Source organism: Schistocerca cancellata, chromosome 2, assembly GCF_023864275.1.
Source record: "Schistocerca cancellata isolate TAMUIC-IGC-003103 chromosome 2, iqSchCanc2.1, whole genome shotgun sequence".
Classification (NCBI taxonomy): domain Eukaryota; kingdom Metazoa; phylum Arthropoda; class Insecta; order Orthoptera; family Acrididae; genus Schistocerca; species Schistocerca cancellata.
Window position 1 is genome coordinate 1,068,416,040 of NC_064627.1, and position 16,675 is coordinate 1,068,432,714.

General features: G+C 40.2%; 1 protein-coding gene across 1 annotated transcript in view; it reads right to left on the bottom strand.

Annotated features, from left to right (window-relative positions):
• Positions 1 to 16,675, bottom strand: part of LOC126161033 (dynein beta chain, ciliary-like) — a 784,705-nt gene that overhangs the window by 348,660 nt on the left and 419,370 nt on the right. The window contains exon 31 of the mRNA XM_049916954.1: positions 7,450 to 7,695. Coding sequence (XP_049772911.1) covers positions 7,450 to 7,695 — 246 coding nt within the window. The remainder of the gene's footprint in view (positions 1 to 7,449; positions 7,696 to 16,675) is intronic.

Sequence of the window (16,675 nt, forward strand, 5' to 3'; positions counted from 1 at the left end):
GCAGAGCTTCAAGGAATCCTCAGAACCTTAGGCCCCCTACAAAACCTTTCACCTGACTCCATCAACCTCCTGACCCCACCGACACCCCGCACCCCTACCTTCTACCTTCTTCCTAAAATTCACAAACCCAATCATCCCGGCCGCCCCATTGTAGCTGGTTACCAAGCCCCCATAGAACGTATCTCTGCCTACATAGATCAACACCTTCAACCCATTACATGCAGTCTCCCATCCTTCATCAAAGACACCAACCACTTTCTCGAACGCCTGGAATCCTTACCCAATCCGTTACCCCCAGAAACCATCCTTGTAACTATTGATGCCACTTCCTTATACACAAATATCCCGCACGTCCAGGGCCTCGCTGTGATGGAGCACTTCCTTTCACGCCGATCACCTGCCACCCTACCTAAAACATCTTTCCTCATTACCTTAGCCAGCTTCATCCTGACCCACAACTTCTTCACTTTTGAAAACCAGACAACCAACAATTAAAGGGAACAGCCATGGGTACCAGGATGGCCCCCTCGTACGCCAACCTATTCATGGGTCGCTTAGAGGAAGCCTTCTTGGTTACCCAGGCCTGCCAACCCAAAGTTTGGTACAGATTTATTGATGACATCTTCATGATCTGGACTCACAGTGAAGAAGAACTCCAGAATTTCCTCTCCAACCTCAACTCCTTTGGTTCCATCAGATTCACCTGGTCCTACTCCAAATCCCATGCCACTTTCCTTGATGTTGACCTTCACCTGTCCAATGGCCAGCTTCACACATCCGTCCACATCAAACCCACCAACAAGCAACAGTACCTCCAATACGACAGCTGTCACCCATTCCACATCAAACGGTCCCTTCCCTACAGCCTAGGTCTTCGTGGCAAACGAATCTGCTCCAGTCCGGAATCCCTGAAGCATTACACCAACAACCTGACAACAGCTTTCGCATCCCGCAACTACCCTCCCGACCTGGTACAGAAGCAAATAACCAGAGCCACTTCCTCATCCTCTCAAACCCAGAACCTCTCACAGAAGAACCACAAAAGTGCCCCACTTGTGGCAGGATACTTTCCGGGACTGGATCAGATTCTGAATGTGGCTCTCCAGCAGGGATACGACTTCCTCAAATCCTGCCCTGAAATGAGATCCATCCTTCATGAAATCCTCCCCACTCCACCAAGAGTGTCTTTCCGCCGTCCACCTAACCTCTTAGTTCATCCCTATGAAATCCCCAAACCACCTTCCCTACCCTCTGGCTCCTACCCTTGTAACCGCCCCCGGTGTAAAACCTGTCCCATGCACCCTCCCACCACCACCTACTCCAGTCCTGTAACCCGGAAGGTGTACACAATCAAAGGCAGAGCCACGTGTGAAAGCACCCACGTGATCTACCAACTGACCTGCCTACACTGTGATGCATTCTATGTGGGAATGACCAGCAACAAACTGTCCATTCGCATGAATGGACACAGGCAGACAGTGTTTGTTGGTAATGAGGATCACCCTGTGGCTAAACATGCCTTGGTGCACGACCAGCACATCTTGGCGCAGTGTTACACCGTCCGGGTTATCTGGATACTTCCTACTAACACCAACCTATCCGAACTCCGGAGATGGGAACTTGCTCTTCAATATATCCTCTCTTCCCGTTATCCACCAGGCCTCAATCTCCGCTAATTTCAAATTTCCGCCACTCATACCTCACCTGTCATTCATCAACATCTTTGCCTCTGCACTTCTGCCTCGACTGACATCTCTGCCCAAACTCTTTGTCTTTAAATATGTCTGCTTGTGTCTGTATATGTGTGGATGGATATGTGTGTGTGTGCGAGTGTATACCCGTCCTTTTTTCCCCCTAAGGTAAGTCTTTCCGCTCCCGGGACTGGAATGACTCCTTACCCTCTCCCTTAAAACCCACATCCTTTCGTCTTTCCCTCTCCTTCCCTCTTTCCTGATGAGGCAACAGTTTGTTGCGAAAGCTTGAATTTTGTGTGTATGTTTGTGTTCGTTTGTGTGTCTGTCGACCTGCCAGCACTTTCATTTGGTAAGTCACATCATCTTTGTTTTTAGGTATATTTTTCCTTCGTGGAATGTTTCCTTCTATTATAACCATATATATATATATATATATATATATATATATATATAGACACACACACACACACACACACACAGACACGAACTGTCTCTCCTGAGAGTCATCAGGCATATTTTCTCTGGTGCTTCGGCAGATATTTGTAATTTCATTTTTGCAAAGAGATGGAATTGGCCCACACAAATACTGCTCATCACATAATGGAAACTCCAGATTGGAATACCAACAATGTAAGGAAATTATAGATTGCTACTTCTCATACAGATGACATGTTAAGTTGCAGACAGGCACAATTAACAGACACTTACACATTACCTTTCAGCCACAGCTTTCATCAGAAAAAGAAATGAAACACATACACATTTGGTGCCACAAGCAAGCACATCTCACACATACATGACCGTTATCTCCAGCAGCTCACACCAGAATGCAACAGTCACATGGAATGGAAGCAGCAATCACATGAAACATAATTAGCAATACATTTTTTAGCTGCTGCCTTCAACTCCACATCGCAAATGTCTGCTGAAGCACAAGAGGCAATGTGTCCAATGACTCTTATGACGGACAGCCTATATATGATACAGTTTACTGTTTTGAGTCATGCCTCTTTGTCAATATGGAATTACTTACAGTCACAGTTAAATGTCCATGCAAATAATAGCAAAGCATAAATACTGGATACATAAAAATCAGCAACTTTCAAAATACATGTGTGCAGGGGAACAGAGTGCAGACAAACCTGAGTCATATCTCATGGAGGGTAATCGAAGTGCAATGTCCCAAATGTGCTGCTTGATATGCTGTGAGTCTGAAAAAAAATTTATTTCAGTGGTTATGTGATTTATTGCATTTAAGAAAAGCATACATACATAATGCAGTTTATATTGAAATTCATTATTCTGACTTTTGTAAAGATGATGAAACATTGGTTTATTTTAAGGTAATGATAAGCAGTGACACATCTCTGATTAAGATACATTCTGGAAAAATTGGTGGTGGAGGTTTAAACACGTTTTTAAGTGAGAGTATTGTGTACTTTAGTATTTGTGGCATTATAAACCATACATGCACATAATATTCCACCTGGACATATCATTCTCCTTCAGATGAGTCATTGAAGACCCATTTCCCACACTGCTCTGTTTATTTAGCACATGGGTCAAGACTACAAGAACAGATGTAAAACCACTATGTAAAAACAAAGGCAGGAACACCGAGGACAAATAACTATTGTTGTTAATAAGATTTGTCACTAAGTGTATCTCACAGAATCTTTCATATGAGAGTCCCTGAATGAAGCTGCTGTGTTTTAACTAATTGCTGTATCATATTCCACTGGATGTCTAGTGGAGGTACTGTGCTTGGCAATAGCAAACTTAGTGGGCTGCAAAAACAGGCAAGTGCATGTTGACATAAATGCAATGCTCTTCTACAATTCATGTGTGCTGAAGTGTGTGTGTCATTGGCAAAGCATTATATTAACTCTAGCCTTCCATACATCTGTTTCTTTAGTTAAACTCACCACATCAAAGAAGGGCAGTAAACACAGATGGTGTGTGAGCAGCTATGTTAACTTCAAAAATCTGGAGGATTCTGGCCACATTAGATGAAATATAACATACAGGAAAAAAATTGTTAATTTAATTGGTGTATTATTACTCTAATTCAGCAGTTGACTGATTTGTGGCTTTAGTTAATAATGTTAATATTAACCGAAGTAGAACTTTCCTTAGTACAGTCTTGGATGCAAAAGATTCTTACGCAAACTATTTGAATATAGTCATGCTACACACAAATGACAGTTCTGCTGCAGTTGAAAGGTGATTGCCAAATAAACACAAATGTCAAGTATCACATATCAAAATGTCAAGTATACATGTCAATGATTTGTTTAGGTACGGGAATTTCAAACTTCCATCTCTTTGAGATTATGAAGCATGTAGCAAGTCAGATACAATTTCCAAGCAGTAATACTAGCTTCAGTCTACTGGTTCATAATTTTAGGAGCCAAGAATATTTTTGGCAGTCATGTACATAGGGGACATTAGAATCACACTCTTCACAGGTAATCTCATCCTTTCAAGGTTAGTTTGTGACTCATGATATCACATGCGAAGAGCAGAAGGGGAAATGAAAATAAGCCCTGCTCCAACATACAATTTCCTTCATTTCTTCTCATTTCCAAAGTTTTTAGGCTGCTTAGTCTGACGGGTTGTCCTTCCTGTTAGAAAAGAGTTCCAACAGGTTAACTTTGCCACAAGTTCCTCTGTTAACGCATTATGGGTCTCCAACCCAGATGGCCACTCCACAAGACCACGTTCTCATCTACGGTGAGTTCATGAGATTGGTGATAAGAGTTTGTTTGCTGAGTTCTGTGGATTCATCCTCACAGACAATAATCAGATTTTGATTAATTGCTGATATGAATTCACCATCTGGAGGAGAAACATAAGGTCATTAGACACATTTAAAAGTACACTCACTATCCTAGCTTTTGGAATTATTAGTTACTTCCTAGGTGAGGAGAGGTATAGGTTGAGGAAGGTTGACAATGAATAGTAGGTAACTCAGGCCACATGATGAGAGCTCCAGCCTTTCTCTCTCCCCTGCTGCGTAGGAACTAATAGTTATGAGAGCTATGGTAGTGTCTGTACTTTTATATGTATCTATCAGCAGTACCATACATTTTGTTTCCAAAAGATAAGCAACTGCCAGCAACATGGCCTCACAAAATGGTAGATGTTGGCAAACTATTGTCAAACACTTCATTAGTATAAGAACTTATAATTCATTAAATAATGTACTTTATTGATGTACACACTCAATACTAATAAAGGACATGCAGGAAGTGAAATAGTGCTCATTAGGCATCTGAGAATGTGTCACATCAAATGTGGAAAAGGAGGCTAAAGCTGTGATTCATCATTAATGAATAAGACTTCAGAATGGAGTCCACAATTAGGACTAGTGGTACATTGAATATTGATTACTTTAAATATCTTTGATTCTTGATGCCATGTGGGATAATATGTTGGGACAGCTCAGTTCAGGCACAATGAACATTTTCAGACCAAAGTAAGCTATGAGGGCAAATGTGGTGTTAATTCACAAATATCATGTAGGCTTCTATTTAGTAAGGTGGGAATTTTTACAATAAAATCTAAGAATATTTACTTGCTTGTAACACTTGTGCTGGTACCACCAATGGACATACAAACTATAATAATGCCAGCCAATGATACTGGCAAAAATCAGAAAAATCGTTCACAAACCATCAACCGGAGATTCTGAGATGAAAGCCATCAACCACTTACAAACACATTCAGACACTTATCCTGACACTCAATTTCCTGCTGAGTATTATAAATGTTCAGATGTATCAAAAATACATGCTGATCACAGAAACAACTGATCACAGAAACAATTTGTATTGTTTAAAGACTCTTTCAAAACAGAATAGTTCTGGATGGAGATAATATGGATTGTACTATTTACAACAAACGATACAAATATTTTTCTTTGAAAAGCCAGGAGAAGCTGTGGAGGTATCAATTTTATTTTCTTGTTCAGCTATGGAGTTTATTGTTCTCTTATGCCCATATCTTATTAAATCTGATCAAAAATATATAAAAACTTTCAGACTCTTTCTTCAAACTAAAACCACAGATTCAAACTAAAACCACAGATTCATGTCTGCTTTATGGATATGATTTGCTTGGTAGAAGAACTGAAAAAGTTCAACTTTCTATTTCATCCAATATGGAAATGATAGCCATTAAATTTATCTTTGCATAAAATAGCTATATAAACAGTTGCCACTCATAAGCATGATTTATCAAATAATAGCTATTTATATTCATTTTCTTATCATAGAGATTAAAAATGAGCATATACACACTGCAATTATTTGTCTCTTTGTATTTGATAGCAACAACATTACAACAGAGCAGTATCTATTCAGTAGAAGAAGTTTTAAATCAGAAACTGGTACATGAAACAGGATGAAATGGTAGCTTCTCAATTCACTGAGGAATCTTCATGGAACCATATCAACATATTCTCACAAAAATTTAAAATTTTTTGAAATTATCCCCTTTCATATCCATATTTTGTTTCAGTGTTTCTGCTGTGCAATGAGTGCGTCACAAAAGGTGTCAATGGAAATGTCTTTCAGAAACTTTTCATGGCAGTTGGATCACTCTGATGGCCCCAAAATAGACTTCTTCCAACACATTCTACATTCTCAAGAGCAGAAAAATGTCCAACAGAGCAATGTCAGGAGTGAAGGAGGCCTGGAGCAGTACTGACCAGGAAATCCTGGACGCATATAGATGTGGGGCTGGGAGCAATTCCATTGTGATATTGGCAGTCTCCTTTTGTGTTCAGATGATCCTTTTTTTCACTCTCTTCAGCACGTCTATGGCATAGGCAGTATTGACTTTCTGCCCTTGGAGTACAAATTCTTTGTGATCAATGCTTTTGGTATACAAAGAAAGACTATTAGTGCAGATATCATTTCCAACTTATTCATTGATTCTTGGCATTCACCATTCAGAACTTTGGCACTTCATGCAAGGGCTATTATTCTGAGGGGTTTATTAATGGGAAAAGTAACTACAAATCACAGATGTAAAGTTGTAAATGACTTAAGCTCCCCAGAGTGAGCAGAATTTATTAGTACCCCTAAAAAACTAATACTGGCCTCAGAATTAAGATGGCAACACAGTGTTATAAGTGCAACACGTACATACACCACCAACACTTCGTCATCCTTAGTTGCACCCAAAACCATGGGAGAAAATTCACATGTGAATTTGTGTCATGAAAAAAAATGGCTCTGTCACTAAATCTACTTCTGTGGGTGCAGATAACACCTAAGCAGAATACTAGTCTTGACAAATTTAATTGTGCTGTATGTGTCAAATAAATTCACAAATAAAACTATTATGATCTTTATGGGTCACATTAATTACCAGTTCTGCCTTATTTCTTTACATATCCTGTTTCCCTTACCTCCCCTTCCAGTATACCTTTGTCTTCTTTTCCCTGTCTGTCCACTCACTTGTATCAAAATCTGTCCTTTCCATGAAGCTCAACCTATCACTTTGCTCACTACATCAGTTAATTCACTGCTGTAAAAAGGCATTCATGCATAGTCTAATACTGTACGAACTGTTTAAAAATCTCTGTGACTCTAAAAGCTGAAGCAACCATAGCAATCTTGGTTTATCAATATTAAATCCATGTATGTTGTGGGTAATTTAATCTTTGTACACTTTTATGGGATTAAGTATAACTATTTACAGATCCCTTTAGAATATTAGAAGAAAGAAATATAAGCAAAAGCAATACCTGGTTTTCTTCAAGAGTTTCTATTAGCTCCTCACTAGCTCGCAAAATAACGCAGTTAGTATGAGAGTGAACTTCGTGATCAAATTCCATAGCTGCCCAAGTAATTTCAAGTTCCCTAAGTACCTTCTCCATAGACATTTCTTTAACAGATTTGTCAACAATATTCTTAACTTCATCTTCAAACTCATGTAGGTTAAGAGCCAATAGATCAGCTAAAGTTGTTGAACCATCCATTACAAATTTAACCTGAAACAAACAACAATATTTATCTTAACAAACATTCAACTAACGAATTTTCTCCCACTGATTTTTCTCATTAAATAAGTAGCAAGTTCACACATAATAATAATTGGAGAAGAAGTCAAAAAAATTCATACTATCAATTATGACTGATAAACTTACATAACTGTAAAGCACCTACAATATTCAAAAAGATAAAAAATGAATTGCTGACACTTACTGATTTGAGTTTCAAGAGGCTTTTTAACTCCTTTTTGGAATGTAGAACTACATGAAACCAGCACAAGGACAAACAACAAAGACTGCAGTGGTTGCCTGTGCTTATTAATGTATAATATGATTCATTGCATATCCCTGAAGGCACTCCTTCATTACAGGGTTACGGAACACAATGTGTGAATGAATGAACTAGAAAGAGAGAAGGAGACCAAATTTCTTTAAATGTTGTCATCATAAACAGGCAGGAAATAGGCAGAAATGATGAGGATCTACAGATGAACACCAACAAAAATAACTGTGAGAAAATTATACTGTCAGAAAATACTGGGCTGCACAGTTTAAAGTGTCCAGTGTTACCTGTCTCGAAATATCCGCGTGTTACTCAAACATTATTTACTCTGGGAGAAGCGTGAAGTTCCCTGTTACTACATTCCTCTAGGGACATAAATTGTAAATAATTTGATGTTGTTTACACAGCAAGAACATTTTTTTTGAAAAAATTGAAATCTTGATGTCCACCTATCTGCTTTGAAAGAGACTTGTAGGCTACAGTACCTGTAAATGGAGTTAAAGTAAAGTTACATGCCGACTTTTCTTTCCCCCTTTGTATCTACATTTTTATAAGTGCTATTGCACCAGAATGAGAGGAAATGACAAGGAATCTGGAAGCTATACATTATACTCTAACATGACAATGAACTTTAGTCAGCCAGTAACTTCATAAAGGACAATGTCGTATATCTCATTTGCTTAAGTCAGAGTGCCTTAATCTGCATTTTGTACTATCAGTAGTTTCATTCATCTGTCAATATCTTTCACAAAGATATCAGACACGCCTTGGTATTATAATTCAAGAACGAAAAATATAAAGTAATTTACATACACAGACATTTACATACTTAAGGTCTAGTATGATACAGAACCATCCCGGCATTTGCCTGAAGTAATTTATGGAAACCAAAGAAAAACCTAAACCAGGATGGCTGGATGAAGACTGGATCCTCCACTCTCCCAAATACAATGGTACTCTGTTTAAAACAATGTTACCTGATTTGGTTAATCCCTAGTGTACAATACTGTTTTACAAGTAAGTTATCCAGTAATGTAAAAGGCTAATGCTACACTGTTCATTCATTTCTCACTCCCAACCTCCAGTTCTCAAAAACAAAGAAATTATCATGCTTGGTGACTTAAATGTAAGTTTTCTTACTTGTAGTAATGACAGAACAGATTTTGAGAATGTAATGAGCTCTTTTAATTTGAGGGTAGTTGACTTTCCCACAAGAGTAACAAAGGACTACAAAAGTCTGATTGACAGTACATTCATAGACAGTAAAAGCATTGATAAAATATGTGCAATACAAATCTTAAATTGCTTGTCTGACCATGATGGGCAGGTGTTAAAAATGCAGGGTGTAAGCCCTGCTAACAAGAGTAGTTTTATGAACAGATAATTTCGACTAATCAACAGTGAGAATCTAGAAACCTTAGCAGACATTTCCAGCAGCTACAGTGGGACACGTTACAAAGGCTAAAAATGTCAATGATAAATTTAACCTATTTCTGAATGAATTTTTTACCCTTTTTGAAGTTGTATTTCCTAAAAAAAATTCAAGAAGTGCCAACCTTAGTGATTAAAGGAAACAATGGCTCAGTAAGGAATCAAAACATTCTGTAAAACATAGAGAATGCTTTATGTTTCACTCAGAAATTATAACAAAATGCAGGATAGGGACCACTACAAATTATACTGTACCATCCTAAAGAAATTAATTAAAAATCAAAGAGCATCTTTATCAAATCTGAAATTGACAGCTCAAATCATAAAATAAAAACTATTTGGAAGGTGGTCAAAAGCGAAACAGGAAAAAATTCAGAAGATGCAGACAGTATCGAAGTGTGTCCTCATGGTAGCACAGTAAATCAATGTGATATAGTTGCAAATATCTTTAACTATCATTTTTTGTCAGAGGGTGATCAAATTGTTTGTAAAGGATCTATGATTGAACCTTCTTTAAAAAGCAGTGCAAAACAAAATTAGTCAGACACATATACTCTGTATTACAGCCAATGAGACTGAGAAGATAATAAACCAAATGAAAAATAAAAATTCCACTGGAGTGGATAATGTGTCTATGAAAGCAATGCAAATTTATTCTTGAAGTTCTCTGTCACAAATTTAATGAGTCTATACATCAAGGTACTGTTGCCAATAGACTCAAATATGCAACTGTTAAGCCACTGTTCAAAAGAGGTGATAAAGTTGAGGTTTCCAGTTACCAGTCAGTTTCATTGCTAACAAGTCTTTCTAAAATCCTATAGAAAGTAGTGTTGAAGAGAATTATGGATCATCTTAATAAACTTAACATCCTTAATAAAAATCAGTTTAGACTCCGAAAGAGTGTTTCAACTGAACCCACCATTTTCTCATTTGTCAACCAACTCCTCAAATCCATAAACAATAAAATATTACTCTTTGTAATCTTTCTTGGCACATCACAAAAATCTACTTATGAAGGATGAGCACTATGGTTTATGTGGTAAAGTTGGGATGTAGCTTGAATCATTTCTTAATGGCAGAAGGCAACACTTAGTGATTCTGCAAAGGCACTTGCCTGCTCTGACTGAGCACCGTGAAATATGGAGTACCACAGGGCTCGGTGCTTGGTCCTCACTTTTCCTAATCTTTATCAACGATTTGCCATAGTGTATGTCACAAAAAGCACACTTCACTCTATTTGCACATGACATAATCATTATGGTAAAGAAAGTACCAAACTGCAGTCTACAGAACTCTGCGACCACTATATTCAAAGAAGCTTTACATTAGTTCACTTCTAATGAACTGTCCCTCAATGTTAACAAGACTCAGTTCATTCAATTTCAAACATTAAACAAAAAACTGGAAAATATTGAAACAAAACGTGGAGAAAAAAAAAAGAAATATTGAGAGTTGAGTCTTCCAGCTTCCTGGGATTACACATTAACAACACTCCAAACTCTCTAAACTGAGCAGTTCACATCACTGACCTATTTAAAAGACTGAATTTGGCAGCATTTGCCATTTGCTCAATTTCATCTGTTTGTGACTTAGAAACAATTGAAGCTGCACACTTTGTATATTTCCATTCGCTTATGACATTTCACACCATCTTCTGGGGAAATGAGTCATGGCAAATAAAGTTTTTATTGCACAGAAGAGAGCATCAGAATTACAGGTAGAGGGCACCATAGGTGCTCCCGCAGAAACTGGAGATCTTCGCCATGCCATGCCAATACATTTTTTCACTAATGTGCTTTCTGGACAATAATCATAAAATGTACAGGACACACAGTGAATACTTTGATCATGATACAAGGGGTTACAAGATCTTCACAAAGATATAAAAAAATCTCAGCTTGGCGCACAGAGGAGTACATTATTCAAGAGTAAAATTATACAACAAAATTCCAACTCATGTTAAATCAGTCATTGGGAATAACACTAAACTCAAAAAGCAGCTAAGACTTTATCTTTTGAATAGTTCTTTCTATTCTGTACAGGAGTTTTTCACAATGTCTAATAATTAGCAAAATGTATTTAATTTTAAGCATTCCTATAAGAAATGACTATGTAGCACTGGTGTAGCAATTGCTGACAATGCTTTTTTATATGAATTAGAATGTAAGCCCTATAATTTGTTTGTGTAACTATCATCAAGACTATAGTCTATGTTATTTGAACACTTGTACCTTATTTATCTTTTTACACATGATTTAGATTGTAAGTCTCATGACCATTTAAATATGGTTATTATTGTAATAATCTAACACATTCTATATCCTAGCAATACACTTGTGTCAACAATCCACGGAACTTGAAAGTAAATAAATAAAACAAATAAATAAATCCCTCGATAACAGGTGAGATGTTGAGCTCATAAAGAGGATCAGGTGTTGGTATTAGCTACTATATAGCTTTGTGAGAAAGTTTTTCCACAAAAGAAAACATGAAGGAAGAAATACAGTGTGTATGTGTTATGAGAAATGACAGATATTTCTCATCATCATCATTATCATCATCATTATTATTATTATTATTTATGTTATATCCTAGCCAGTAATGCCAACCGAGCCCGCTGCCAAAAGGTTGGCAGCATCAAAGTCCGGACGCCGTCCGCATAAGCAGCGCCAGCGATACAGGAAATCGCCGCAAGTCTGCGCGCGCCACCGCTGGCTTCTGGCTTCTTAAGCGCTGGAGTCGCGAGCGCTAGGACAGTTCTGTATTCGCCGCTCAGTGGTATACTCGCCACTGATTTGTGTACTTGCTAGTCAGTTGTGAGTTCATCGCAGCAGAGTTGTTGTTTGTCGTCAGCCGACGCTGACCTAGCCGCTCCGACTCGAACTAGACAGATTTCTGTAGACACGGAATTCACTACTGTGTTTCTGTATCTTCGTTAATAAAGATAAGTACCGACTTTTATTTAATCAGAGTGTTTGGGTTTTCATCTTTCTGTTCACTGTTCCAGCGGACGGGTCGGCCCGCTATTAAAAGTGTGGCGGTGACTTCGTAAGCCATTTCTACAGCGAAGTGTTTGTCGCTACGAACGCCGCCACAAAACTGGCGACGAGGACTTCCGAACTCGTGTGCAGGGCTGGTTCAACTTGTTTCTTGTTATAATAATTAAAGAGATAAAATTTTGGGGGCTGGTTTAATTTGTGTTCACTATGTCTGCCGAATTACAACAGTTGATCTTGTTACAGATTCAGCAAATACAAAGTCTGGTGGAAGCAATCGCCAAACAAGCGGCTAATCCACCGACACAAAAGGAACAAGCACAGGCAGCAACCGCCTTTCCGTGCTTTTGATGCATCAAGAGAAGAATGGCGAGAATATTTCGCGCAGTTGCAGACACACATGACAGTCTACAAAATCACAGGTAATGAGCGGCAGCTTTATTTAATTTCCACTGCAGGCATGGAAGACTATAGACTACTTTGTAAGTTGTTCCCAGAATCCAAGCCAGAAGCTTTAGACTATGACGTTGTTGTTAACAAGCTTGCTGAGTATTTCGAGTCGCGAGTTCATGTGGCAGCAGCCGGATTCAAGTTCTTCAGATTAAAGAAACTGCCACATCAATCTAATAAACAGTGGTTAACAGATTTACGGGGCCTCACCCGTCAGTGCCGATTTAATTGTGTGTGTGGAGCTTCCTACAGTGATGTCATGTTACGAGACGCTATTACTCAAAACATTGCAGATTCTCGTATTCGTGCTGCTATCTTAAAGTTGCCTGACCCGTCATTAGAGACTGTGATGAACATCATTGAAGCCCAAGATACTTTTGACTATGCTGAGTGTGAGTTAGATCAGCCATGTATTTCTCAAATTGCCTGTGCTAAGCAAGTTATGTCACGCCCGCGGCCCCACCGGCAGAGTCAGACTGTAAACACTAGCCGGCCGCGTCATGTTAAAAACATTCGTCAGTCGCGTGTGCAAAATGATAGAGTTAAGTCTTGCCCTAAGTGTGTTCTTGCTCATCCTCGTGAACGTTGCCCGTTAAGAAACGCGGTTTGTCACTTTTGTCAAAGGAAAGGACACATCCAGGCTGTTTGTTTGCGTAAACGCAAGAACAATTCTAGTGCTGCCCAGCCCATGGATATTCATGTTATTCAAAGCCAGCCCGCCCAGAAGGTCGCGTTTAACGACTCTTCCACGGTTCGTGTGGGTAATACACTTGTTCGCAATAAGCCACCCACCCAGCCCTCTGCTATGCGACCCAAGCGTAATTCAAACGCTGTAAAAAGTAATGTACAGACTGCAAGTGAAGCGGGAGTTGTTGTTCCACCCGCCCAACCCACGAGTTGTCATAAGCAGCGAACACACACTAAACGCGCTGATTTTGTGTCTTCCGCCTCCACTGCACCGATCCAGAGACAGTGTAATAAACTATTTGTGAAGCTACGCATCCAGGATAAGACCTTCAATTTTCAATTAGACACTGGTGCGTCTGTGACTCTAATAAATAGTGCTACGTATGCGGCTATCGGCCGCCCTAAACTTTCAGCGGCAAAACATTCTTTGGCTACTTATAGTGGAGAACAAATTACTGTGTTAGGTGTATGTAGCGTGCCAGCCACATTCCGTGGCAATACAAAAACAGTTTCATTCACAGTGCTCCGCGCTACAGACAGTGTAAACATTTTCGGATTAGACTGTTTTGACTTGTTTGGCCTGTCTATCCACGACAATGTGTTGCAAATTAATTCTGTTGTTGTTCCTCAAGACAGCATAACCGATTTGTGTAACCAATACAGTGACATATTTAAAGACGAACTAGGTTGTGCTGCGAACTTTGCCGCTCATATTACGTTAAAAGATAATGCTCAGCCTCGATTTTTTCGTGCTCGTCCAGTGCCTCACGCCCTCCGGGCACCTGTAGAAGATGAACTTCGTCGTTGGCAAAACAACGGTGTTATTCAACCCGTTTCAGCGAGCCAGTGGGCTTCTCCCTTAGTTATTATAAAGAAACCGTCTGGCAAGTTACGTTTGTGTGCTGATTTTAAGTCGACAGTTAATCCTCAGACTGTCATTGATTCTTTTTCTTTGCCTAGACCGGACGAGCTGATGGATAAGTTAGGGGAAGCTCGTTTCTTTTCCAAAATTGATCTCCGTGAAGCATATTTGCAATTGCCCCTCGACGAGCAATCACAACAGTATTTTGTCATAAACACGTCGTTGGGGTTGTTCCGTTTTCTGCGTTTGCCTTTTGGTTGTGCGTCAGCTCCAGCTGTTTTTCAGCGTTTTTTGTCACAACTTCTGGCTAATGTGCCATCGTGTTGCAACTATTTAGACGATATTGTTGTGTCCGGTCGGACGCCTGCTGAACATTTCCGTAATTTGGAGTGTTTGTTTACAGTGTTGTCTCAGGCAGGCCTACGTTGCAACATCGATAAATGTTCATTTTTCCTTACGGAGATGGAGTATCTGGGACACGTTATTAATGCTCAAGGCATTCATCCCTCCCAGTCACATTTAGCAGCTATTCGTGATTTGCCCGCCCCTCGCAATCTGCATGAATTGCAAGCAGTTCTTGGCAAATTGACATATTATATTAGGTTTATACCTAATGCATCACAGATTGCTGCACCGTTGCATCGTCTCCGCCGTAAGAATGTTCCATTTGTGTGGTCAGCTGATTGCCAATCAGCCTTTCAGCAGCTTAAAGAGGCTTTATTGAATGATGGTTGTCTGGTCCATTACGACCCAAACAAGCCTCTAGTGTTAGCTTGTGATGCCTCTTCTTTCGGCCTCGGTGCTGTGTTGTCTCACCGAGTCGGTAACACCGAACGTCCTATTGCGTTCGCATCAAAATTGCTCAACAAAGCTCAGTGTAATTATAGCCAATTGGACAAGGAAGCGTTGGCTATTGTGTTCGGTGTCACAAAATTCCATCACTACCTCTATGGTAGACCATTCTATTTAGTAACAGATCACAAGCCTCTGACGTCACTGTTTCATCCGTCTAAACCAGTTCCTCAGCGGACAGCTCAGAGACTACAACGTTGGGCTCTTTTGTTATCACAATACCAGTATGAGATACTGTATCACCCTACAGCTCAGTATGCAAACGCTGACGCGCTTTCTAGATTGCCGATTGCTGCGGATGATGTCTTCGATTCCTCTGAAGACTCTTGCCATCAGATTGACGCCGATGAGCATCAATCCCTCCGGGATTTTCCGATTGATTATCATCAGGTGGCACGTGAGACAGCTACGGATCCTCATCTGAGTTTACTATTACGTTTTGTTCAACGTGGTTGGCCGTCCAAGGCAAAGGACATATCGGATCCTGTGGTTCGTCGCTATTATCCGCAACGTCATCTGTTGTCTGTTTCACAAGGAGTTTTGCTGTTACGCACCGAGAATGACCAGCTTCGTGTAGTGGTTCCCCAAGTGCTCCAATCCAAGGTCCTCGACTTGTTGCATCAAGGTCATTGGGGAGTGGTCCGCACCAAGCAGCTTGCCCGCCGTCATTGTACATGGATCGGCATTGATAAGCAGGTTACGCAGATGTCTACAGATTGTTCGACGTGTGCCGAACACCAAGCTGCTCCGCCTCAATGCTATTTTGAGTGGGCACGCCCTGCCGGTCCCTGGCAGCGAGTACATATTGATTTTGCTGGTCCATAGTGGAATTCTCGTTGGCTCATCGTGATAGATGCATTTAGTAATTTTCCGTTTGTTGTGCCCATGCAGTCTACAACGTCTGCACAAACTATACAGGCATTGACTTCGATTTTTTGTATTGAGGGTCTTCCAGAAGTTTTAGTGTCTGACAATGGTCCACAATTTACCTCTGCTGAATTTGAAAGTTTTTGTTCTGCCAATGGCATTCGCCATGTTCTTACTCCGCCGTTCCACCCTCAATCGAATGGTGCAGCGGAACGTTTTGTACGCACATTCAAGGATCATATGGACCGCCTTCGTGCTACACACTCTCGTCAGCAGGCCCTCATCACATTCCTGTCGTCGTACCGGACCACGCCACGCGTCGGCCCTTCACCTGCGGACCTTCTCCACAGCCGTTGTCATCGCACCCTACTACGGTTGTTGCACCCCCCGGATCGACCCGCCGCTTCTGAGCATCGCACGCGTTTTCAGCACAACGACGCCGTTTTTTTTTTTCAGAGTTTATCACAGTCGCCGTCGTTGGGAACGAGGCACCGTGATAAGTGTCCAGGGTCGCGGTTTTTATACTGTTCAAGGTGCTACTGGGGTGCACAG